General features: G+C 46.7%; 2 protein-coding genes across 2 annotated transcripts; both read right to left on the bottom strand.

Annotated features, from left to right (window-relative positions):
- Nucleotides 1-399: 399 nt before the first annotated feature.
- On the bottom strand, nucleotides 400-3628 carry LOC144150954 (uncharacterized). Its single transcript, XM_077682260.1, has 3 exons — nucleotides 3506-3628; nucleotides 1148-1296; nucleotides 400-800 (listed from the first exon to the last, which is right to left on the bottom strand). The coding sequence occupies exons 1-3, from the start codon at nucleotides 3514-3516 to the stop codon at nucleotides 580-582; spliced, it is 381 nt and encodes a 126-aa protein (XP_077538386.1). The 5' UTR covers nucleotides 3517-3628; the 3' UTR covers nucleotides 400-579.
- A 7768-nt stretch (nucleotides 3629-11396) lies between these two features.
- On the bottom strand, nucleotides 11397-21305 carry LOC144150958 (uncharacterized). Its single transcript, XM_077682262.1, has 7 exons — nucleotides 21183-21305; nucleotides 17731-17845; nucleotides 15995-16234; nucleotides 15706-15876; nucleotides 12806-12992; nucleotides 11611-11742; nucleotides 11397-11413 (listed from the first exon to the last, which is right to left on the bottom strand). Exons 1-7 carry the CDS (start codon nucleotides 21296-21298, stop codon nucleotides 11397-11399), a joined length of 978 nt encoding a protein of 325 aa, XP_077538388.1. The 5' UTR covers nucleotides 21299-21305.
- Nucleotides 21306-24962: the final 3657 nt, after the last annotated feature.

Below are 24962 nucleotides of genomic sequence, written 5' to 3'. Positions count from 1 at the left end.
CAGGCCAGAACATAATACAGCAGATTTCGGGGAGCGCCTTGGGTCGGTAAGTGAAACAATCGAAATGTGTCCTAATCCATATCCGAACTCGCACAGCGACAGGTCTGGGCGGCTTTACAGCAATCCTTCTGAAGCGCCTAAGCCCAATGCAGTGCCAGGCATGGAGAGATAGGTTTGACGCCATGTTGGAGAAGGGGCAGGCACCTGGAAAAGGAAGCCATAGCCAGACGATGTTCATCCCCAAGGAAGGGGAACATCCCTTCGGTTTGAACGGACTTATATAGGGAAGGGAGGACGAGCCAACAGCGCCTATCCAGCCTGATGTACGCCGATGATATAGCCCCAACAGTCACCTCCTGTTCGCACCTGGAGGTGCGAACGGTGTGTCGGTCGGTACCTGGTTGCCGATTTGACAAAGGGACCGGCTACTTGGCTGCACATGAGCAAGGGCTTCGTGGAAAGACTCTGCACAGCCAGAATGTTCTGAGGGCCTCAATCCTCTGGACCTTCAACATGATGGAAATTGTTAGGAGACTTTGAAAGATGGTGCCCGTTCTGATAGAAGACGCTGTCGATTGCCTATGTTGATCCATATCGTGACATGCGGGCTGCTACAAGCGCCTTCTTCAGCTCGGCAGTGGTTGGTACAGCTGGCTGTTCTTCCACAGGTTCACCCAGCAGCGCAGCGGCACTTGAGCTCTCATCAGGTAGCACACAGTTCCCAGCCAACACATCATCAGGTGGTGGAGGTCCAGTGATGAGGATGTCATCCACAGCTTCCCGAAGACGTGCCACATACTCTGCACAGAATGCCAGTAGATGCTTTTGTAACAGAGAGACACTAATGCCAACAGCCAATGTCAGTACCCTTCCAAACACCGACTCCAGTGTTACATTACAGCTGAGCTATAGTGCAGCACTCAATGACACCTTTTTAGAGTTTTGTAGATTGATAGACTTGAATGAACCGCTAACCTTCAAACAATGGTTACTGCAAGTGGCCATTCTTACAGCAGATATGCAGGTCCTGAAGGGGTAGTAGCATCAATGTATGACCCCATGCAGAGTGGGAAACGTTATTATAGCCAGGTAGTGGCTGCACTTCACTGCAGTCACCCTCAAAACTTGAATGCCAATATATACGCACTGTAGGTGGGTGGCTTCTTGATTGCAACCACAGTGCAGTCCCCAGTTCCAGCCTTGGGCATGTTCAGCTGCCACCGCGGCTCCCCAGCCTTGGTCACCGCCTGGTCTCTACCCGCATTTTCGTTGTAGTGCAGGGCCGCCAGTGTACACCTGTGGCAAATTGTCATGCAAAACAGCACATTGCATGCCAATCAAGTCTGAAATTCTTAGTGAAATGTTAGAATTTAGATTTTCTTTACAATTTCAAAAATTCCGCCACAGATTTCACAAAATGTAGTGTGCAAAAAACCTTGGTACCCAGTAGAATCTCAATTACGGCTGTGGCTGATATGAATTTCGGGGTGATATAAATTCAGGTTTTCTGCCCAAGTGCATTACATACAAACGGCACAATCTGGAATCCTATTGTGTGGCTAACAAGACAAGTTAGAAATCCTTGCATGTAAACTTGGTCACAGGATTTTTATAATTAAAATCCTCAGGTTGGCAAGTATAAGCTGTGGCAGCACTAAGGAAAAAAAAAGGCCGATGTATATGCTCGCCAGATATCGGCGTCGACGCGGTGCGAGAAAGCACCGCAAAGCGGGCAGCAGCGTCCGGGTTTCTTGTCCGTCTGGTTTTGGGTCATTCCTTTTAGCAGAAAACAACCAATTTCTTTTTAACATGCGGTAATCGGCTTCCTTGAGACAAATTGCAAGCTATTTCTTTTCTAAAGCGCTCATTCATTCGTGGCTTCTTTGGCTCTCATCGGGGAAATCGGGGATTTGCCATAACCTTTTCCAAGTTAAATAAGGGATTTCTGGCTACATCGCTTGCAGTATTAGCATCAAGGGGCTTGTCTGCAAGAACGGTGCGTGACGAGCAAGCGTTATCAGTGCCAGAATTCTAGCCGCGCATTCCATTCCATTCGCGGCTACCGTGGCTAGCGTAGGGGAGCGATAGCTCTTCTTGACCCAAATAAGGGAGCTTTGGTTACATCACTTGCAGTACTAGCATAATTGGGCCCGCCTCCGCGATCTGTGTATAAGAAGCAAGCGTTATCACTGCCCATATTGCTTACATACGGCCAAAATAAAACACACCTGACAATATTCGATAGCAACCTAGCTTAGTACATCGAATTCTTGACATCCGCCCCGTGTTCTGGCGTGGTTGAGAGGCTGTGAGCTTGGCTTCTGTTTTTAAGGTCCATGGTTCGAATCTTGTTAAGGCCTCGCTGTTTTTTTTTTTGTTTTTTTTGGGGGGGGGCGTTTTATCAGCTATTTTTTGCAGGGTAAACAAAGGTTGCCAGAGTACCTTGCCTTTTAATCTACAACTGACGTTCGGCTCTAACCTCAGTAGCAAGGCAGCGCTGAAATTTGTTTTTCTTACGCAGTCCGTACATAACATTGATTGATTGATTGTGGGGGTTTAACGCGCCGACGCAACGCAGGCGATGAGGCGCGCCGTAGTGGAGGGCTCCGGATTAATTTTGACCACCTGGGGATCTTTAACGTGCGCCGAAATCTCGTACACACGGGCGTTTTTGCTTTTCGTCTCCATCAGAAAAGCGGCCGCCGCGGCCGGGAATCGAACCCGCGACCTCGTGCTCAGCAGCGCAGCGCCTTAGCCACTGAGCCACCGCGGCGGGTACACATAACATCAAGGTAGGGCACCAAGTTGCAAGGAAATAAATGGTCCGAAGTTCGTTTTTGTTTATCCACCACCCTTATTATGTTCAGATTTGACGGTGATAACTTGAAATGCATTTTGCAGGATTTCAAAATTGTCCCGCAAGCATTCGTAGCAATAAATAAAATAAGGCAAGTGTTTTTTTTAGGGCAAATCTAGGGTCCTGATTACTGCATTTAAGCAATCGAGAATAACTGCTCATAAACGGTCAAAAATAATTATTAAATGATGGCAGAGTTCATACAAATGTGTCCCCCAACACACATTGACGCAGCGGCTGACGTGTGACTTCGTCGGTCTCATGCAGTTACTCGCCCTCTCCTGCGGGTTGGCGTGGTGCCGCCGAACGATGCCGACACTCGCGCGACGCATGATTTCGTGTCCATGGCTTTACTCTGAACCATTGCTTTTTTTTTCCCATGGTCACTCAGGTACGACACTGCGATGGAAGCTTACATTGCATGCTTGTACATTTAGTGTGCCTCCACAGTCCTGCCCACATTAAAGAGCTTAATTTTTTAACTTTGTTAAGCTGCAGTCAACTTTACCATGTAGGTCTGTCTTTCCCACAACTGACTGCTCAGATATTATAAATGTTATCTGGACGTGCTGGCCAGCTCCACTTTATTACCTATTTACGTGCGTTGCATTTCAGATAACATGATCAGTCTACATTTATTGTACTTACCGTGCCTCCATTCCAGCGCTGGAGAACGACAATGCTTTTGGCGCAAAGCGATTAATAATCGCATGAAACGATTCCACTCCAGAAGTCTGAAAATTCGGCGACACTTGGCGGATGTCGTCGAGGAGTCACTTCGTGCTGACAATGGAACGCAGCTTCTCATATGCATCTGTTCCTGCAGCAATAAAACCAAATGAAAGATAGTTCCACGTATGTAAAATCAAGTTTCAGAAACAATTTTCGATAACTAGACATTTTCAATAACTAGCCGCAAAGTTGAGCAGACAGCGCGGGTTGCAATGGTATTTGGGACTTATCGCTAGAGTGAACTGCAACACAGAGTAGTTCAAACGCTTACCCCGTTGATACATCAAAAGTGAAACCAAAAACGGGTAAAATTCGTTAGGGGCACTGCGATCGCAAGACTTCAAAATGTAGCGCAGTGGTAGGATACTCGCTTTTAGCTTCCAATGATCAAACGATTCCTCCCACTGGCTTGCAGGCGAAATTGCCTGGAGCAGCACACCACTTCTAATGAACCGAAAATTCCAAGTCCATGTATTTTATATCTCAAGGCAATGAAACAAATTTGGAAACTGATCCCGCGTTAACGAAATTCGGTGCAAGTTAGGTCAGCATTTTACCTACCCATTGGAGGTTAACTGTGTTCAATAAGTGGTCAAATGCATTCTTTTTGTACTCAAAGTGCGTAAACTTCTGCCACAGCACTCAGGGTTCGTACGAGCTTCAAAAGCAAAAATTCAAGGGTTTTCAAGGACTTTCAAGGACCAGAAAACACATTTTCAAGTCCGCCGTCTAATGTTTTATCTGCGATTATTTGCAACTTTTTCAACACAGTGCGAAATTTCGTTATTGCCCAATACCCAAGCACATTAGTGCACATTTAAATAGGCGCTAACGGGTTCGTGAATGCTCCCCCAGTTTTATTTTTTATTTGACAGCTGGCATTTAGAGGTCTTTCTTTTTTCTTGGTGTTTTGCTGAGGCTGTTTGATTTCAAAACTTCATAATGTTGCCTGCATCTTCTGCTTTGTCAGCAAGAATATGAGCTGAAATTAAATCAGCAAGTGTTGCTGCAAGGCAGGAATAACTATGTACACGTCCACCATTTGCACGTAAAAGCAAACGCAGATGGAGCGTATGAGGCACAACAAACATGCAATGAGCGGCCGTCCACAGACTAAATAGAACATGCAAGATAGAGAAGCCGGCCTTCACTGGATTGTATCATGACATGGATTCTATTGAGGAATGCTGTTCCCAATGTTGCCTCGTAATAATGACAATCCACCAAACTCGTAATTTCATGCAATACACTGAAACTTGATTGTTACAATGTTTCTTTACATTTTTAACACCTAAAATCCACGACAAACACTTTAAATTCTTGTGAAAAGACAGGGTCATTGGTTCTCTCCAGAAAAATCAAGGGTTTTCAAGGACCATTTAAAAATTCCAGGACTTTCCAGGCCTTGAAATTGACACTTCTAAATGCAAGGGTTTTCAAGGTGTTCAAGGACCTGTGCGAACCCTGACTTAGTCTGTGGTGGCAGCCGTGGAGGCAGCCTCGCCGCGGCACCACCGACACACACTGTAAACGCAAACTAGCCGGAAATGGAGTTTTAATCAAGTAATGTGCCCTGAAAAGTACCTATACCGAAAAATGTACTCCCTAGGCATGATCTAAAGAAGTGGACGAACCTCCATGGTAGTACCGTTGCCCATCCGGGTAGCAAAAGGGAGGATTTAGAACGACTTAACACCATTTGTGAGATGGCGTTCCGTTCCTTGTATACTACCACGTCCACAATAAACGCCCTATCTGAGGTAATCATCTCAAGCGGGCGGTCGCCATGTTAGTCTTCTGTTGTCTCCGTGCACCAGTACTTCAACCGTGGCCTAATGCTAATTAGAACTACGAGTAAGCAGGACGCGACGGTTGCACGCAGCTACAAAACCAATACCGTACGTATACCCGTATAGATGCTTCAACCAGCGCGATCACAGGCAGAGAGCGCGGCCGTGTTGTCTCAATCTGTTTATTTTGGCGATAGGTGTTGTCAAACTCTGCTGCTAACGAAGATGCAGTTCTCGCCGTTGCAAACAATTGCAATGCTCATCTGCTTCGCTTGCTTGCGCATACATAGACGATTTAAATTCTCGTGCCAGCGCGCCAACGCACCGGACTGCAGCGACTCAACTTGCCCTGGCGGCACGACTGGCTGCCCGGATGTAAACAACTATCAACGCAGCGCGGCCGGTGACGGCACGGCCGGAGCTTCAAGCCTCGCCTTGGGCCGTCGTTTTTTCTTATTTGTGAAGGACTAGTAGTGCCATTTGGTGGAAAGATTTTCATGTGCCCCTGTCACACGAGGAACGGCCGCAAACAGCATTTGGATACGGCGACAGGTGTGGACAGCTCGCTGGTAAGTGGTCTTTCATTAGTCGATGCATTTGTCAAACGTTTGGATAGGGTTAACAGCGAAGTACCCGGGTTCCCGTGCCGCTCACAGCTCGTACACGCACGGGCAAAGAAAAAAGCGCACACTCGTATTATTTTACTTGTTTGTGGGTTTTGGGGTATGCGTTCGCATTCTTTTGTAGGCCGGTTTGTAACAGGGCATTCGAGATAAAATCGTTTGTCGCGCGCGGCGTCGTTTCAAAGCAACGTGACGGTTACTTCGTGCTGGCGAAAATCAGCGCAGTCAGACGGAAGCGGGAAGGAAGGTGGAGAGATCGGGAAAGAGGGCGCTAATATGTAAAAGAAAGCGTAATGCAAGACGAGAAATATAACACAAACCGCCTGCATTTCTCCGAACTTCAGGACAGAGCCGCACACGGGTACGTTGTAACAAACTCCAGCGTACGACGTCTAAATTAAAGTGCCGTATATATATTGTTCTTTTTCATTTTTCAACGTGACCTGAGCCACTTATCTTCTCATTGCCGCGCATGCAGACCTGATTGTGTCCCTGTGTTTGAGCGCACAGCCATCCTTTTGCGACATAAGAACCAGCGAACGCGAGAAATTGTAGAAGCCAGCCACATCAGAAAAGCTGGTTCCGAATGTATCAGTCATCCCTCTATCGCCCTGCTTAATCGAGAAGTCGCATATTTAGACGCACATTGAGCGCTATTTCGGTGCTTCTTCTGGGAATGCGTGTTGGGGGTGGGAGGGGGGTCTTAATCCATGTATGATGCGGTTATCTTTGCTGATTTTTCGCCTTTCCTGCGCCTCAAAGTTCGTTTTCTGGTTTTGTTGTTACGGTTTTTTAGTATTTTCGGCTGAGTGCGCCAAGAACTGTGACGCATTGGGGGCGCGGCAATTGGGCGCTTGGGCATATAAAGCTTTGAATTGTGCAATAATAAACTAGTTGCGAGTGTGCGCTTGTGCCGTCTTCATGTTTTCTTGTCCTCGTTAATTTGCGCGCAGTTTATTTTTCGCAATGCATAATTACCAACTCGCCCAACTCGCAACCCTTTTACAGATCCTATACTCCGTAAAAATGAGTTGCCTGTCCTTTTAGGTACGGCAAAATCTCGCGCAGCGCATCATTCTGCCAGGGGGCCATATCCTAATGTCAATGCACACACCATGAAAGCAGCTTGCACTTAATGCGTCACATTGTCTGCTGATAAGCATTTTAGATTCGCCCCTCTCATCATCATTCACTTCGTGGAGATGGCGGGATTTTCTTTCATAGCTTGTTGTCACTGCTGTAATTAATAGCAGAATCAGTCCTACAGATCACAGAAACGGTTCGTTTCACGTTGAAAATACTCACAGTAACACACTTTGCACCACACGGAGGAACAATCGGTTGCAGTGATGAGGCATAAGGGTAACTTGTTGTTAAAGGGTAATTGAAGACAACCAGCAAGTTGATTTCAAACGGAAGTCGGACCTCCGCATAGCCATTTCAGCATTGATTTAGTGCCAAGATGCCTTAAGTGCTGAGAAATCGCTGTTCAACTGCTCATCAAACGTGACGCAAACACGACTGCAGTCGCTGTTTGCATCAGGATAAACCGGAAGCAAGTGAAGCAGCGGTGATTAATAGCAGTATACAAGCAACTGAATACAACATTACCACGTACCAAGCAGTTTGGTCAGTTCCGGTCAAATCGCTCATGCTTCCCCAAACTCCCCTGTCATTTGTCGTTCGAGACCACTAAGCAAAATGTTTCTCCATTGGACCTGTGATCAGTATTTACGCTTCACTGAAGAAAAACATTGGCCTTTTGAGGCCCCGCAAGTTTTGGCGTCGAACGATTTTCTCATGCGTAGCTCGCATGCTCCCTTGGAAAGCGGTACTGCCACCCCAAGTATGGACGAGTAGCACCATCCAGCGGCAGCCAAGAAAGAAGTGCGCGTCAGGCCACTTAAGCCCTTCCGGTGAAAACGTGTTTTTGCTAGTTTCAATCTTATTTAAAAAAAATGCCAGGTGTAAGAGGGGTATAATAGTGTTCTCCGTGAGCTAATCTATCAACCTAGAGAGACTTGCATTTTAACGTCACTGTCATTTAAAGTTGTGCTCGAGTATATTGTGCGGAAGTAATATCTTTTTTATTGCTGCAAAAGCCACGATGGTTAATGTACTGGCACTTGGTTTTATGAAGCTTTTGCATTCCTAATTTAAGTACTGAATCTTCGCAGGGAACCTGGCATAACAATTTTATTACTGTACCGAATTATTAAGTTCATTTAACCATAGTGTCTGTTTTGAATTTTTCATGTGGGTCATTTTTTTTTTTCTTTTTTGCTTTTTCAGGTAGATGTTCCTTTGACTCCCTGCCTACATTCCGCGAACGGGGAAATTAGCCTCCGCATCGATGGCCAGAGTGTCTTGACTGCATCACCTTTACTAGGAGGACTGTGTAGTCTGTTTGCATCGTTCTGGGTTTTCAACATTCAATATCCCAAGAAGGCACACAGAGCTCTAACGTTTGTGGAACATGCCTTTTTGGACCTTGCCAGCACCAAACCACGTGTGAAGGATTTAGAACTAATTAACTTTTATCGCATCAATATCCCTCACCAATATTTTATTTGTTTTAAATCCTGTAATCATTGGATAGTAGTTTAAAGAATTTCGTATTATGTTTCGGACGTTTTCTTTTTTTTTTACTGAACAGGGGATATTTGATGGGCCCTTCAGTATGCTGATAATACAGCTATCTTTTAGTGAAGCAATAATATTAACCAACTAATATAGCTTGAAACAATTATCTAAATAATGTTGGCAACTGGTGCCAAATGAATCAACTTAAAATTATCGGAAAAACACGAATTACATGGCTTTTTCTTCTCACTCTGAAGAAGCTGTCGCAAAACCACGCATTCTGTTCTATATCCTTGCAATTACCCCTCAGACTGGGTCACTTTTCTTGGCGCATTTGTGTCTTTATCAAAACGCACTGGTATTTTCCGCAGCAGATTTCTCGTTCTTTATATTACTCATTTATCCATAGCCATCTCATTGCTGTCTGTCTCCTACATCATTTATCTCTTGTGCCTTTACCATCTACAAAATGCTCGTTACCTTTCAATATCAAATCGTTACACAGCTCTCGCTCATTTCACCACCAATTGAAAAAATTTTTTGTTGTTGTAAACCACTGCAACCATTTTTTTCACTTTGTGTACTGAGTACTGATGCGTACTGATAAGTACTCACGCGTTCTCAATCCTCTAGTATTATATAATGATGTCACTTACCATGCCGTTGTGTTTGTGCCTGTATGTTTTTCGCGTATTTCCAGTTCTTGTAGTAATATTGTTTCTACAGTTTGTTCAACTAGCACACAGATCGCTCATTTCACCACCAACTGAAGTTTTTTTGTTGTTGTAAACCACTGCAACCATTTTTTTCACTTTCTGTACTGAGTGCTGATGCGTTCTGATAAGTTCTGATAAGTACTGACGCGTTCCCGACCCGCTATTATTATATAATGATTTCAGTTACCATGTGGTTGTGTTTGCGCCTATCTTTGTTTGTCGCGTATTTCCAGTTCTTGTAGTAATATTAATTGTACGGTTTGTTCAACTAGCATTCTATTGCTGTCTTCCATTCCTAACTGGCGTGTTTTTAGCAATTTACCATTTTTGCTTTCTTATAGGAGGTCGCCCAAAGTTTTTATTTCGGAGCCTCCTTGTGTACACCATGTACCATGTAAACTTGTATGCGAAAGTTCGTTTGAAATAAACCTGAAACCGAGAAAAACCGTGTGAAATCAGTACTCCCGCAGGGAACTAGAAACTCTCCCTTGTGGCCTTGAAAAAACTCCTTTCGGAAGGCCTACAAAACCGCCCCAACTTTGCAAAACTCCATTCAAAAGAAATATATGCTTCCCTTGAACCTCCTAAAAACTCCCCTCGCGAGGCCTACAAAACGTAAAACTCCATGCAAAAGAAGTAAATGCTTCCCTTGAACCTCCTCAAAACGCCCCTAAAATAACATAAGTACTTCCCAAGGGAGCCATAATAGGCTCCTATTCAACCGCCTTAAAAGTCCATAAACATCACTTAAAAACGCCTTGAGGAAGTAAAGAATACTCCATTTTGATCTCCTTAAATTCTCCCTAACATTTCTTAACACTCCCTAACTACCTCCTTTCTATCACCTAAAAACACCCTGTTTTGAGGAGGTAAACAAAACCTCCCTGTTCCATGTACTAAAAAAACTCCTACAAGGAGGATCACTAGAGGACAGGCGAAAAAGAACCTCTAGTGAGTATATGGGTGGAAAAAAAGTTTAGAGTGCATGGTGACTCAAGTCGCGGCTTTGGCTTGGGCTACGCTAGCCCACTACCGCTGAACAGCGCGCGTGCGTTTGTTGTTTGTGTGCGGCGATTGGCATGTTTGCTCTCAGTAAGATGCCTTCGCCAGCCCAAAAGTGGAGGTTTTTATCGCTACGAGATAATGCAGCCATCATCGCCCAAGTCAGTGGCCCAAGTGGAGGAAGGGAGTATAAAGGGAGGATAGCGCCGACGAATTTGGAAACGCCTGCAGCTAGCTCAACCATTTTGAAAAGCAAGGATCCCACCAGTTCTCAACAGCGCACGTGTGCAAGACAAAACAGTGACGGATGTGGCCTTTCTGGATGTCAACAAAGCGGTGCTCACTTAGTTTTCTAAACAGTACTGGTGCAACGAGGTGCCACTCTGTCTAGCAAAGTTTGTAAACAGAAGAAGCTGGGCTTCGCTTGCATGATCGGACATACTCGGTGCCGAGGGCCAGGGCAAAAAGTGTGCAGAGAAGGTGAACCCATGGAATGTTTTGGATTCGTTTGACACAACCTCGTTGTTCTTGGGTGCGGACGACGACTAGCAATGAACCACTTGTACAGTGAGAGCTGAACTGTGACGTTGGCTGCAAGGTAAGGCTCACGAAGTAATATAACCGACTTTGGGAAATACATTTTTGGTTTGTGGCCAAGTTTCCGGTCATTTGTTTCATTCTCGCAGCAACGAAATTCCCACAAAATCAAATTTTCTGGCTTTCCCGGCGGCTTCGTTATTGCAGGGTTCGACTGTACACGATTCATCAGCAGCCTAGAGACCCATACTTATTGCATCGCCTCCTGTATTTTTACAATGCCAAACACATCAGCCCGGACCGGCCAACCAAGCCCTTTCCTACTCAGGCCACTCTCCCCTAATCTATAGCCTTCCCAGCGCTTTAGTAACGTGAATGGTTCATTTTGGGGCGACGCGTGGTGGAAAGCTGCAACGTTGGCAAAATGTGCTCCGCCGCGGCTCTGAGTTTTTCAACGCTGGTGCAAGTGTCATTACCTGGCAATCTCAAACACTGGTTGCCTTGGCAACCAGGCACAAGCCTTTTTCGAATTCAGATACGGTTGTGTGATCCCGGTTCAGATCAGGGCCCCACCTTGCGACATGTGGGCACTGCAGGCGTACCACTCACTCGCATTGGGAAGCACGCAATCCGTTTGGCTTTGTAAAATACACGAGGCTATGCTTATTGCTTATGGTTTTCTGTTTCTAAAAACAAACACTCGTTGCTCATGTGCACGGAGGAATAGTGTAGGGGCAAAGTCATGAAATAGAATTGGAACAAAGTCAAACCTGGGTAAATCCACTTGCGTGGCTGGAGTTGTCCGTGCTGGCAGGTGCGGTACAGCTCGCTGTGCCCGTCATGAATGTCCTGCACATGATTGAGCATGGACAGCCACACAGCAACGGCCAGCTCGCCATCACCTGCACCCACCACTACGGCATGGTACATGTGCAACACAACGGAGTGCGACCACAAGGCTATGGTCTCACAGCCCCTGACTTTTGTAGCTGCCGCAAGCTTCTTCTTCAACCCTGGAAAACAGAAAAAAATGTGGTTGTTTCCTCTTCCATAGGAACCAGTAAAACATGAAAGTGAAATGTGCATTCACAGGACCAGCTGAATGTTCACTGTGCATCAATATGAACTTGCACGTCGCTATTTGTATTTCGTCAGAATGGCACCTTTAGACGTGCCGGAGCGTTGCGTAAATCCGACTGAAACCACAGGTGCTCGCAAACCGTCCTTGCGAAGGAAAACAAACGGGTTGTCAGCGAATCGTTTGTTGAACACACGGTCCGCTGCAGTGAAAGGAGCAAAGAAGCAGCGGACTGGGTGACGAGCGCGACATGCGCAAGTCGGCTTCTCCGCAGCTTACAATGCGCGTCCCCCGTACACGTAGGCGCTGGCATCCAGGCACCAACTGTCGGCGCTCATTAGTGTCATGATGCAACACCCATGGTCTCCACAATCTGCTGCCGGCGCCGCGCTGGCGCGGCGCAGGCAGCAGATTGCAGAGGCCACGCAGCACCCTATGAAAGGAAGGCTATAAGGTGCGTTTGTCGTCCCATTCACACGTCTGTTCGTAGCGCAGTCGGAAGAGCACCGCGTACCTCCCGTAACGGCCAGATAGTCGTGGGATCGAAACCGGGCGCCGCCGCATCAATGGCACTTTTTCTGGAGACGCCACTACCGTGACGGATACCACGTCACCAAAATCTCTGTGTAGCCGGGCATAAAACACTTTCGTGTTAAAATTACAAAGTTTTCATGTTTGAGATGGTGTTTCATCTCCTAAAATTTTAGCCTGCATTATTCCTAGCTGGCCTTTTCCAGAGCAAAGATGCTGAGCAAGAGTTAGGCATGAATTCTGCTTAGATGAACAGCCTTTTCTCTGTTGATAAAAAAAAAGCTGTTACCAAAGGCTGCCCAACCGCTGTACCAGCCTACACCATTTTAAACCACAAGAACAGCAGTGAAACCAACCTTTGGCGACGTGCCATGCGTCAAAAAGATGGTCAACATCAGGCTGCTCCGTCCGGAAATACTTCCGTACTTGGGGATGCCGGTCAGTCACAACCTCAGTGACACGAACACCATGGTCAGTGAGCTCTTTCAGAGCCCTCTTGAGTCCCTCGAGCTCCATGTGGTTGCTTGATGGCACCTCCGTACTCTGTGGAATGTTACCAATGTAACACATGAAGGCAAGACAGGCACAACACCAACATATTGTCACACACCCCTAACCTCTCAAAAAAGCACTGATCTCTTATTTTTTGCCATTTCAAAGCAAATAAGAACATTCTCTTAGACATTGGCACCTCAAATGTTTCTGGTCACTGCCAACCTGCAATAAACACTGACAATAAACACTGAAAATAAACCTGCAATAAAGACGGAAAGGGTGGGCCTTATTCATCACGAAGCCCGTTTTTTTCTATTGCTCGCAGCAAGGGCTACAGCTTGTATTGTGCGTTACATAGAGCTCTCAAACTGCGAAACGTTACTGTGAGAGAAGTACAGTAATACCTCGTTAACTTGAACTCGGATATCTCGAAAAATCGGCTAAGTCGAAATTTTCCGAGGCACCGAACCATTTCCTATACGTCCCATGTATTCGTAGCCCTTTATTTCGAAGTATTTTTGGGTCAAACTGCGGATATCTCGAAATCTTTACTGAGAGGGGAACGAACATTTCGCCGCCACCGACCGTTTCACAAGATTCGTACGATGCTGCCGCGCATAAGTCCCTCGATTTCTTTCTGGTTTAGCCACGCCTATCACAAAGCCGATGTTTTCCCCAAGCGTGAAGTCTGAGCCTAGAGGCATATGAACTTCGTCACGCAACCCTGCGGCACGTCATGTGACGGTAGAGACATGCGCAAAGGTACAGCAGTATGCGCGCGTGACTGGAGAATTTATGGACGCCGAAATCGTTGAAATAGTCGCAAAAGGAGGGGACGGCGAAGACGGGGGGGCGATGACGACGAACCTCCTCGAGAGGTGCCGACATCTGCCGAAAAAGGGGAATTTGCTGCGCTTGCTGTGAAATAAGGTGGAGTGCAGCGGCGGGGAAGATCGGCTGATGATATGCGTCAGGCAGCTAGAAAATTTCTTACTAGGCCCAAGTGCGACCGCAAAGCAGACCAGCATTACGCAGTTCTTTTATGCTAAGTAAAATTGCAGGGCTACAAAACCCAGCCCGTGATCGTCTCCTGTGTGTTCTTTTTCTCTTTAAAACCTTTATGAAAAGCAAGATTGGAAGCCGCTGGTGAAGAGCTGCTAAGTAGTGCCTTTTTTGCAAAGAACTCGACATTTCGTGGTAATTCGTGCAACTTTGCTTATCTCGAAAATCCGCTTATCTCAAAATATTTCCCGGTTTTTACTACTTCGAGTTAACGAGGTATTACTGTATTTTCACATATTCCACCATATGTTTTAAATGTCCCAATATTTCAAAACATTTCCAAGCCTGCTTTTCATCTCGTCATGCATTTTCTTAAAGGGACAGACAACCGATTTTTGTCGAGTATATATTCTCTATCCCAAATGAAAGGGCATCACTTGAAACACCTAAACGAGAAACAGTATTCCTGATAACGCACAACTTTTTAAATCAGAATTTTTAGATCTACGAGCCGTATGCGTCGTCCCAAAAAATCATGCTGGCAGCCTTGACATACAGTAGCGCGGCAACATACTTTTGTCTAAATGAGAGATGAAAAGCGATATTTAAAAACTTGTGCCCAGGTAAAAAAAACAATCGCAGGTTGCTTGTTCCTTTGTGTGCGGTTTTTTTTTTAATTCACCAGTCTATTTTGCACGAAGGCGCCATCTGTTGGGACGGACGATAGGCAGAATCTGGCTTCACATTGCGGAGGTCGGAAGTTCGATTCTCCCCGGACACGATCTTTTTTTTTTAAGCTGCTGTTGGTGTATTTGGAAACTGAAATCCAATATTTTGGCAGAACAAACGCCCCTGACTCAGGCAGAATCGTCAAAGCTCTTTCACTGGGTCGGTTTACTGAACGCTGCCGTTGATTCCGGGCACGGAGGCTCAGTTAGCAGCACCGAGAGCAACCCAGCGCAAGCGGGAGACGTGTCTGTAAAATTTTCAAAATAATGTTTCAAAACACATATACAATTTTAACTTGTTCAAATACTTGTGTTAGAAGGTTTTCAATAAGTGTATAAACGTTTCAGCAATTACAGTAGCTGCTAGGTTTGCAGGTCACGTGACAGGAACACATATTGTAGTGTCAAGTTGATTGATTGATTGTAGGGTTTAACGCGCCGACGCAACGCAGGCGATAAGGCACGCCGTAGTGGAGGGCTCCGGATTAATTTTGACCACCTGGGGATCTTTGACGTGCGCCGAAATCTCGTACACACGGGCGTTTTTGTTTTTCGCCTCCTTCAGAAAAGCGGCCGCCGCAGCCGGGAATCCAACCCGCGACCTCGTGCTCAGCAGCGCAACGCCTTAGCCACTGAGCCACCGCGGCGGGTTTGTAGTGTCAAGTTTCGACACTACGAACCACCACCCCTCCTATTTTAGAAAGTTTGGTGCCAAATTAAAATTATTTCCGCCAATTTGTTTAAACATTGCTTGTGGTTACCGGGCTATATAAAACGGTGGCTTTCATATGAGCTAGAGAACATATACAAGACAAAAATCGGTTGTCCGTCCCTTTAACCGCTTTCAAAAGTCCTGTGCCTTATCGGAAAAGGCACATCTGCTTTAACTGACTGCCTGCATCTTCCATGGCTAGCTGTGATGCTGTCATGCAAGACTAGTGTTTGGAGAGTGCACAGCTGTATACATCAAAAGACTTGGCATGCTGGATAGAAGCACCAGTAAGCCGATTCAGAAAAACTTGACCACCTGCCTCCACAAGCTTGACGTCAACAATCTTATTCAGGGTAGTGTCAAGCAGTGAGTAGGTTCCGAATTTAGCACAGTGTCCCGGCGAATCTGCCCGGCTGTCTCCTGCCAGCTTGGCCCCGGTTCCCGACGCCTTCATAGCCTCCAGAAGTGCCACCTGCTGCTTTTTCCAAACCTGGATTGACAAAGCAGCACTCCATTAGAGAATGCCGCACATTTGCAACAGGCTAAAAACAGAATGGTTGCAGTTATGAGTTCACGAAATGGCTACGACTGCACCTTGACCTCATTACCTGGTCTACAGCCGGAAGGAGGTATAGAGCCTGCAGGCGATGAAACGTCCTCTCGCAGAAGCAACATATTCCAGCATTCTGGAGGAATCGTATGATCTGCATGGGGCTGCAGCCAGTAAACACTATGGCTGCAGCCAGCTCCACATTCCCCATGGCGTATTTGGCCTGCATCGGCTGGCTACGCCACTCCTTCACACCACAATGGCACATGGTGCGAACAATGGCAAGGGAGCCAAGTGTCTGAAAAGAGATATCAACAACTCTTTTGCATCAGGGAAATCAAAGGAGTACTGACATAAAATTTCAAAGCCGAGACAATTAGGTAAAAAGCTTCCTTGGTATATGGAGATGTCTCCCAGCAACTTTCCACAGTAACCATTCAGTACAACATATTTAAATCCATTTTCATCAGCGAACACGAGAAAGCTCAGAACCGATGCCTTTTCACAGTTGGCATCAGCACGACGCCATCTGCTCATCCTGCTCCCACAGTGCGGAGGCGAATGATGCAATGGAAGTTCTTTTAGACATGCACACTTATGACTTTATTGCAGACGTCACGAAAACACACGATTTGGCGGAAGAATCAAAATTTAGACCTAGATCAATTTTCTCAGTGAATACGGCATTGTTTGCTGCTGGACAAGCACTGGGGGCACTACAAAACACGAATTTTTTTTAATAAAACAAACTTGTATTTTATCTGCACGGTCCCTTAACGTACCCCTGACTACGCATCGTGACGAGGACGAGACAAAGGTTAATGATTGACAACAAATGATCCGTGACTTTCACCTACACTGCATATTTTTGATTACACGAGCTAGTCAAGAATGCTAGAATATTAACGCATGAGCTTTATGAACCGTTTCACGTGTCTATTTACGGACCAAAAGTTCGCATTAATCAGTTGCAATCGCGAGATGAAGGCACAACCTCTGTGTGCAGAATGTGTTTGTTGGCATTTTTCTTCTCTGTTGTGAGGCTGTCAGGGATGTGTGGAGTGGAATCTTGCCAGACATGTTCACTATGTTATGTTCGAAGTGTATATGTGCATATATGTTTCCATTAGGTTTTTCTCCTAAAAAAAGGAAAATCCTTACGCTTGGAAAAGTAATTTCAGCCCGAAACCGGAACACTCAACTAACCTGCAACCCGCAGATGAAAAAGTTTGGCTGTGGCAAGCATGTTTTGCAGCTTTTGTCATTTTGGAAAATAAAACACCCTGCCCCGCAAGTGGCATTGCAACTTCCAATTCGTAGTCAAAGTTGTCACATGCTCTGTGGTCAATGAAATAACAACCCGCCCCGCTTGCATGTTCGGATGCAGAACATTTCCCCTCGCCATGCTGCTGGCATGCGTTCGACAGTGAGTTCAAAATCAAAAGTATTTCTGACCGCTCCTTTCCAACACGCCGCATATTACCTAGACTGGCAAAGACGTGCAAACAAAACCATGATGAAAACTGAACTGGCTGCGTAATACAACCAAAAGCACTTTTCGTCAGCAACCTAGTCTGCCACTCTGAGCCCACTTATACCCATGATGTCCATCGTGGAACACGTTCGCAACACCACATTCCTCTTTTATTATTGCTGTATGAAACTCTGGCATTCCAGACTGTTGGGTTTCTCTCTCTCCCTTTCTCTCTCTCACACACACATACACACACCTAGTGCCCAGCAATATTGCAAGGGCATGTTAGAAAAAAAAACCTTCCTGAAGCTGTCTCTTACCGTCAAGCTTGGAACTGTGCGAAACCCACAGTGCTTGCACGAGGTGAAGAGCTGTATGAGGCAGTCTTCATACACCACAAATTTTCTTGCGGATTGGCGGCTGTCAGGGATGGCACTGAAAAACCGCAGAAAATAAAGCAAAGTAAAAGAAATTGTACATCTTACACATACATATATATTGTTATCCTTGAAGGGTTTGTAAGCTTTGTCAAACATACAGCACTTGCATACACTATGCGCACAAAAGCATAACAAATTTATTAGACACTGTAGGCAACGAGCAAGTTGGTTTCAAATGAAAGTCTGCCCTTTCCATAGCAAGTTTAGCATTGATTCAGTGCCAAAAGATGCCTCAATTGCTAATGAAACAACGCATTTCCTTTTCCAATTCCCCTCTCAGCAATTCCATGACGCAAACAGTGGCTCCTGCAGCTGTTGTTGACGTGATGATACACCGGAAGCAGGTGCGGCAGCAGTGATGTATAGGGACCAGGCGGCCGTTGTATGGCACCACCGTCGCTTCAGCGAACAGCGCCGCCCGTGGCGAACCGCTCGTCAGTGGAATGCCGGTGGCGTTTAGCGCAGCGTAGTTGTGCATGGCTTTCTGTCGTTTTTCTGCGGAGCGGCTTGCAAAGCGTATGTAACCCCACGTGCGCTTTTCAGATCGGTAAATCTTGGGCGTGGATGTGACGTTTACGAGGCGCCCATACTCAGTATTTACAAATAGCAGACGACGCTCAATGCGCCAAGCTGGAAGTCAAGCTGGAAGTGAAAGTTCGTTGCTTCATGCAATTTTTCCATGCCTGCATGCAGTTTCGCGTATCGAGGAGTATATTGCAGCTAACTGCTCCCACAAAGCCGGTGTGTGCAACCGATCTAGGAATACTGCAGCGCTGGCCTCTGGCAGTTGATGACGAAACAGCGTCGACGTCGTGCACAAGCGAAAGACAAAGTTGGGGGGTGTCTTGTAAGATTTACCTCAAAAGAGAAATTGTGATGGACGACGCTTCCGTAACTTCATTGCCTACGGCTGAAACGTGTTTAATTTCACAGAAATGCTCTTATTACAGTCATCGGGAATCGTTGATAGAATAAATACCGCATGATAGTAGAACGTTATTGCTTGTCATGGAGAATCATTAGTTTACAAGAATTTCAATGGTTGCTGGCTAGTTGGTAAATGGCTAGATGATTTTGCTGTTTAGTTTTGAACTTCCATGCCCCCCTCTCCAAATCTAAACTTTTTCCAGCGTATCGGAAATGTGTCTGTTGCTGGAGGATTCTGGCTGATGCACCCATATTTGAGGCAACTAATCGCATGTTTTTGGTGTCTTCACCAGGCATTACACGATTTTTTTAGGTACTCTGTAAAGAATACTTAAGCATTAAAAAACACCGGCTGACGTTAACACTGCCACATTTTTTAACTATCGGTGCCAGCCTTTATTCTACGCAGGTGGTAAAACGGGAAGGGGAGGAGGGATGGGTTGTAGTTTGGGCTGTTGAGTTGGTGAATAACTTTGGCTCTTGATAAAATGACCACCACAAATGTGGGATTTCCACTTCGGCTTTCAGGCTCCCATGCTGTCACAGTGTCGCTTACCAAAAGCGAAGGCACAAAGCTCACGGTCACAGAAAGTGTAAACTACCGCAACATTTCTACGGCTACACGGTAATCCATCTCGTATGCAGGTGCCTTTCTCTTCAAAGCACACGTATCGAGGTATCCCAGCGCTAAGGCTGGCGTGGGTACCGTAGTCATTGAAACCAGTGAAGATCATTTAAAGTGGTAGAAATGAATACTAGTATTGCTAATAGTTTTATTCCTACTCAGATAGCGCGGAGCCAGGTGCAGAGCGCTGCAAAAAGTGCTCGTGTCAATGTAGCCCACTCCCAACCTTCCAAGCATCCAACAAGTTTGCGTAGCCGTTAGTGTATTTAAGGAGAAAATAATACTAATAATAGTTGTTTTATGTGTACTCAGAACGGGTGGAGCCAAGCGCAGATCGCTGCAAAATGCGCTCATGCCATTGCAGCCGATACCCAACTTTAGAAGCGTCCGACAAGTTTACGTAGTGATTACTTCATCTAAGAACCCAACACATCTGGCTAGACTTCGTTTCATCACACATGTCGGCTTACAACGCCACCAAAACATTCAAAGCACCAAAGCAAACATGACAAAAACAATGGGAGGCGGTGCAGTCCAATGCACCGGCTCAGTCCACTGACGAGGGAAGTGCCGAGTGGTGGTGCCACCCGTCCAGCTGCCCGGTCCCTATAGCACACTATAATGCTACCACGTACCAAGCAGTTTGGTCAGTTTCGGTCAAATCAGTCGTGCATTCTCCAACTGGCACATCCTTTGCTGCTCTGGACCACTATGCAAAATGTTCTTTCATGGGACCCGTGATCAGTAGTGATGATTGGTGGAAGAAAAACATATTGTCCTTTTAGGGCGGGCGACTGTTGGTGTTATTGTCTCCTCACATAGTGGTACCGCCGTAAGTGTGGACAAGTAGTGCCATCAAGTGGCAGCCAGGGGAGCCGGTGCATACGCTTGAAAATACTGTACTTAGCCGAAAGAAGCATTCACAGTATTTTTAGCAGCGCAGGCAAACCACACAGAGGGTCACAATGAAGGTAGCAATGCACAGAGACAATGTACAGCGGCTGCATAATTATCTGGGCGAGTGTTGCACCAAAACAAACTAACTTCTTGGCATTTAGGGTCCCCCACGATCTATTGGCTGGGCTCTTATGATAGTGGTTTTTGCCTTCTTTTTTGTTTTCTTCGACAATCAAACGTTACCGTAAAAAAATTCCCCCGCATTTCCCCGTGGGGGAGAATGTGAAAGTGCGAATGCACGGTTGTCGGCCCGCTTGCGGCGCTTGCGCTCGGCCCCCGCAGCCCACCGCCTCGCCGCCTTCTCTTCCATCTCTTCCATCGGGTTTGTAGTATCACGTGTACACCACGCAGTTATCAAGCCGCTATAACGCCGCTGAGTCGCCAACGCACGCCGCTGACGACGTAGTTTGAATGCGTTAAAGATATAAGGCGCGTCACTAACGCTGATATCACGTCGCGTCCGTGGCTTGGTCGGTAGAGCGTCGCGCTGCGGCCGCAAAGTCCGCGGATCGAAACCTGGCGCCGGATGCTGTTTCTTTATAGAGGAGCACTGCGGACGCCGACGCCGCCGCCGCCGGCGGTGGATGGTTTGGGGTCGCTTATAAAATTCGCACTTAAAAAACATCCAGGTGAAGGCGTATTGTCAAAATATCAGTCCCATAGTCTTAACCTCTTCCAGTGGAAGTTGCGCAGTGTGGCCACTAGCGGTGATGCCCGTCTTCACTATTTTCTATGTTATTTAACAAAATCTATGTGTAAGAGCGATATATCAGTGTTTTTGAATTGTAGTTTTTCTTCAGTGTCCCTTCAAGTGTGCATTCACCTGGCTGAGCTGTCCGAAATAGGTGCTTCGAAAGTGGAATCACACGGGTCATCTTCAAATGCAAAAGATGGCTCAGATGGCACCGGTGATGAGCACTGTTCCCGTAGTTCCTTCATGAGGACAAGCTCCTGGATGCCTATTTCAGTCTGGCACGCTGAAAATAAAACAAAGTCATCATAACACATTGACTTAATGCACATTTGTGTGTGATTTCAGGTTTTCAGCACTAATGTTGACGGTAGTTATTACACATGCTGTGCTTTAGGAAATGTGATGATCACAATGTATTTGAGAGAGCAGTGGTTCACAAGTGATGAACTGTCATTACCACAGTGAATGCAACGATAACCTCGCAGTCTATCATACAGCCAAAGTAATGCAACATAAGTGTAGCCTTTGCAGGTGGGCTCAACCAAAAATGGAAAACATCAAAGCAGAGCAACACACAGTCGTTTCGCAGAAAAGCTGCATTACACACTTTTGCTGTCAGATAAGGTGTCTACAATCTGCATTACCTATCTAGCTGAAACGAAATTCCAGCATTCAGATCTCTGAGTTGCTATCCGTAAGGATGGGCCACTGGCATTAATAAACCAACCACTTGTGTCAAAAACTTGCTTGCTATTTGTGAGATGGTACGTACCGACTTCCCTCGTCGTGCGCGTTGTCTGAACACGAACGCTCCTGATCTGGGGCTTCAGTGTTGCTTGAGTCGCTGTGGACCGAGTTTGGGCATCAGAATTTGCCCTTCCTGATGGCACGTGCACAGGCAAGCAAGTAGCAGCTCCCAAAGAAACATCTGCGCCTGGAAATGAAAAAAAAACGAGTAATGAGCCCGGATACCTGGATTATCTGATATCTCAGGTCCCATATGTACTCGTACGGCCAACGCCGCAATTACAGAAAAGTGAAATACTTAATTGCTTTGTGATATTCGCAGAACAGTTCATTTTTAGTACCCTCTTTTCCGAGTGAATGCTGTCAAGTTCGCTTCACAGCACTCATGCTCAGCTAGCTAGCTAATACGAGCGTACTGTTGGCATGAACATCTGCGTATGCGCTAAAAATTGGTAAACGGGTGGGCCACTTGTTGCAATGGCCAGTTTATTTTGGCACTCGATAAATGCCGCCACTCGGGCTAAAAAAGCATTACTATACTGTTAGCGTAGTTTCCTGGAACCCAAAGCCAACGAAGAATTAAACTTAATGACGAAGTGGCAACGCTAAATTCGCCTAACAGCACGTCGAATCGTGGTAGGAGAAAACCATTATTCACTTTTGCTCACCGCAGCGCGAGAAGCAACAGCTCCTGCCCAGCCTACGCTGCCTCGTATGCTGTGTGAGCGATTGACCAAGCCCATACAAACAGCGCCGTGAGAGCGCACATACCTGAGCTCGTAGAACAGGACGCCGTAGGTACAGTCTTTGTCAAAATTTTGTGGGCCACGGCTACCATGGCCGGAGCAGGCGCGCGGCCGGACAGGTGCGCTGCGCATGCCGCTGTCGGCTGGTTGCGCGGCTAAAGAGAGTGAGGGGGACTTACGCGCTTCCTTTTGTAGTATTGCTGGCGCGATAAGTGCAGCGGGGCCGGTTTCTCAGAGCAAGCGCATTTCGCTTCAGCGCAGGCACTTTGCGCAGTACTTTCGCGCCGGCCACACTACGAAAGCGAGAGCAGAAGTTCCCCTCGCTCTCTTTAGCTAGCCACGCACCCAGCCGACAGCGGCATGCGCAGCGCCCCTGCTCAGCCGCGCGCCTGCTCCGGCCACGGTCGCCGTGGCCCACAAAATTTTGACAAAACCTGTACTTCGTAGCTTGTACTGTACTGCACGTCTTCAGAAGCATCTGAATGAGCAGGCGCAGAATCTGCGCTGGTGGATGCCTGCGGAGTTTCGGCAGGCGCCTCGTAGGCGTCGTGAAATCCCCCAACCTCGAGGCGAAGTTGTTTTGGAGATGTTGCTTCACTCCCCGACGTGGTGCCACTCGGCGATGCGGAGATTGTCGGCAAGGCCCCATGTTCGAGTATGCGCAACGCCTGCGGGCTGTACTGGCTCAGGAATGTTTGGTTATGAGCGTAGCAGCTCGGTGCAAAATGCAGCGAGCACAGCAGACTTTGCCGATGCGGCGTCCAGCTGTTTCCGCGTCCGCTCCTACGGACGAACTCAGTCCACCCCAGTCGCTGTTGCGGGTCGGGAGGAAAGCGGTGAAGAGTTATGCCTTGCTTCGATTTCGTTTGGCAGCCGCTGGCCGCGCAGTATCTCGACATTGCAGAGGCACAACTTCAGGCAGAACTGGGCGTCAGAGGAGACTGCAGCACAATTCCAGCAGTCACTTTCGTAACGACGCACAAAGCGCAGTGAGCAGCGGCCAAAAGAGTCGTGCGCGCCACAGAACAGGGAGGATTGCGCGCCGAGCAGCTACACGCAGGGCATGGGCTACGTCACAGCCTCCGTGACGTCGACAGTTTTGAGGTCTGTATTACATGACATCATGCTGACGCTGATTCCTTTAGGCTGGCCGTTTTGAGTTTTTTCATGAGGGCAAAGTTTAAAATTCATTTAAAATATGTTATACTCAACAGTTACTGTCGAAACTTGCTGGGAGATATCTCCACATACAGAGGACGCTATTTACATAGTTATCTCAGCTTTGAAATTTCGTGTCAGTACTCATTTAAGAGGTTTGAATATTCGTAAAGCAATTTCAATCTTTGCGAAAGGCGAGAACGGCCTCAGGCATAAGCTTCGTCCAATGCCACACCATGCTCAAGAAAAGTGCAAGTTCTGGTGCAATTCGCAGCTACATCCTCTTTGGAAAGAACTTGATGGCTATGATATAATTCCCCCTTTTCAGGAATGAGTATGCGCACAAGTGGCGTAGATGAAATTCGCACCCGCCGCGGTGGCTCAGTGGCTAAGGAGTTATGCTGCTCAGCACGAGGTCGCGGGTTCGATTCCCGACCGCGGCAGCCGCTTTTCTGATGGAGGCGAAAAGCAAAAACGTCCGTGGGTACGAGATTTCGGCCCACGTTACAGATCCCCAGGTGGTCAAAATAATCCGGTGTGCATTTAACGGAAGAATTTTATGACATACGATGCATAAATGGAGGAATGTTTTGTAGGATGCAGACGCCAAACACAATCCATGTACTGGCTATTTGGGTGCATTGGTTGGACACAACAGAAAAAAACTACATAGCTGCAATGACAGATATGTAAGACGTGACTCACTCAGCACTCGCGTGTGTGGTAAATTGCTTGCTCATGCCCTCTCCTTCTCGCCAATGCAGACATTCAGTTCAAGTGCTAGGCATGAATGCTAGTACAGCAATCTTCACGGAAGAGAGTGATTTAAAATGAAGCACTCATAATCCCCAACCAAGTACTGAAAAGCATGAAGTCAACATTAAAACATTTTTCGCAGTTTTTCGTTCGTCCGCAGTGTCCACAATGTCTTTGGCACCTCACTGCACCTAGCCTAGCTAGGACTTCGTGCTGTGGAAAGCAAAGATTGGCTCGCTTCCGCACGTGCCTGTTCGTTTAAAGCAAGCATCAGCAAAGACCAGGGCCGTAGCCATAATTTTTTTTCAGAAGGGGTTATGGGCTATCGGAAGGCAGGAGTTTTGCCCAAAGGAACACGAATTCTCGCTTAAAGGGACCCCGAAAAGCTTTGTGAAGGTGGCAATCAAATACATTCAGGTGGTAGAACACATAACGGGGGATTTTTGTGCCAAGTGTGAGCCCCATACGTTGTACAGATAATTTGTAAACAATTTTTGAAGAT

This window comes from Haemaphysalis longicornis, unplaced genomic scaffold, assembly GCF_048455015.1.
Source record: "Haemaphysalis longicornis isolate Haplotype H1 unplaced genomic scaffold, Haemaphysalis longicornis Haplotype H1 scaffold_83, whole genome shotgun sequence".
NCBI classification, from domain to species: Eukaryota; Metazoa; Arthropoda; class Arachnida; order Ixodida; family Ixodidae; genus Haemaphysalis; species Haemaphysalis longicornis.
This window is presented reverse-complemented; position numbering and strand designations above follow the sequence as displayed.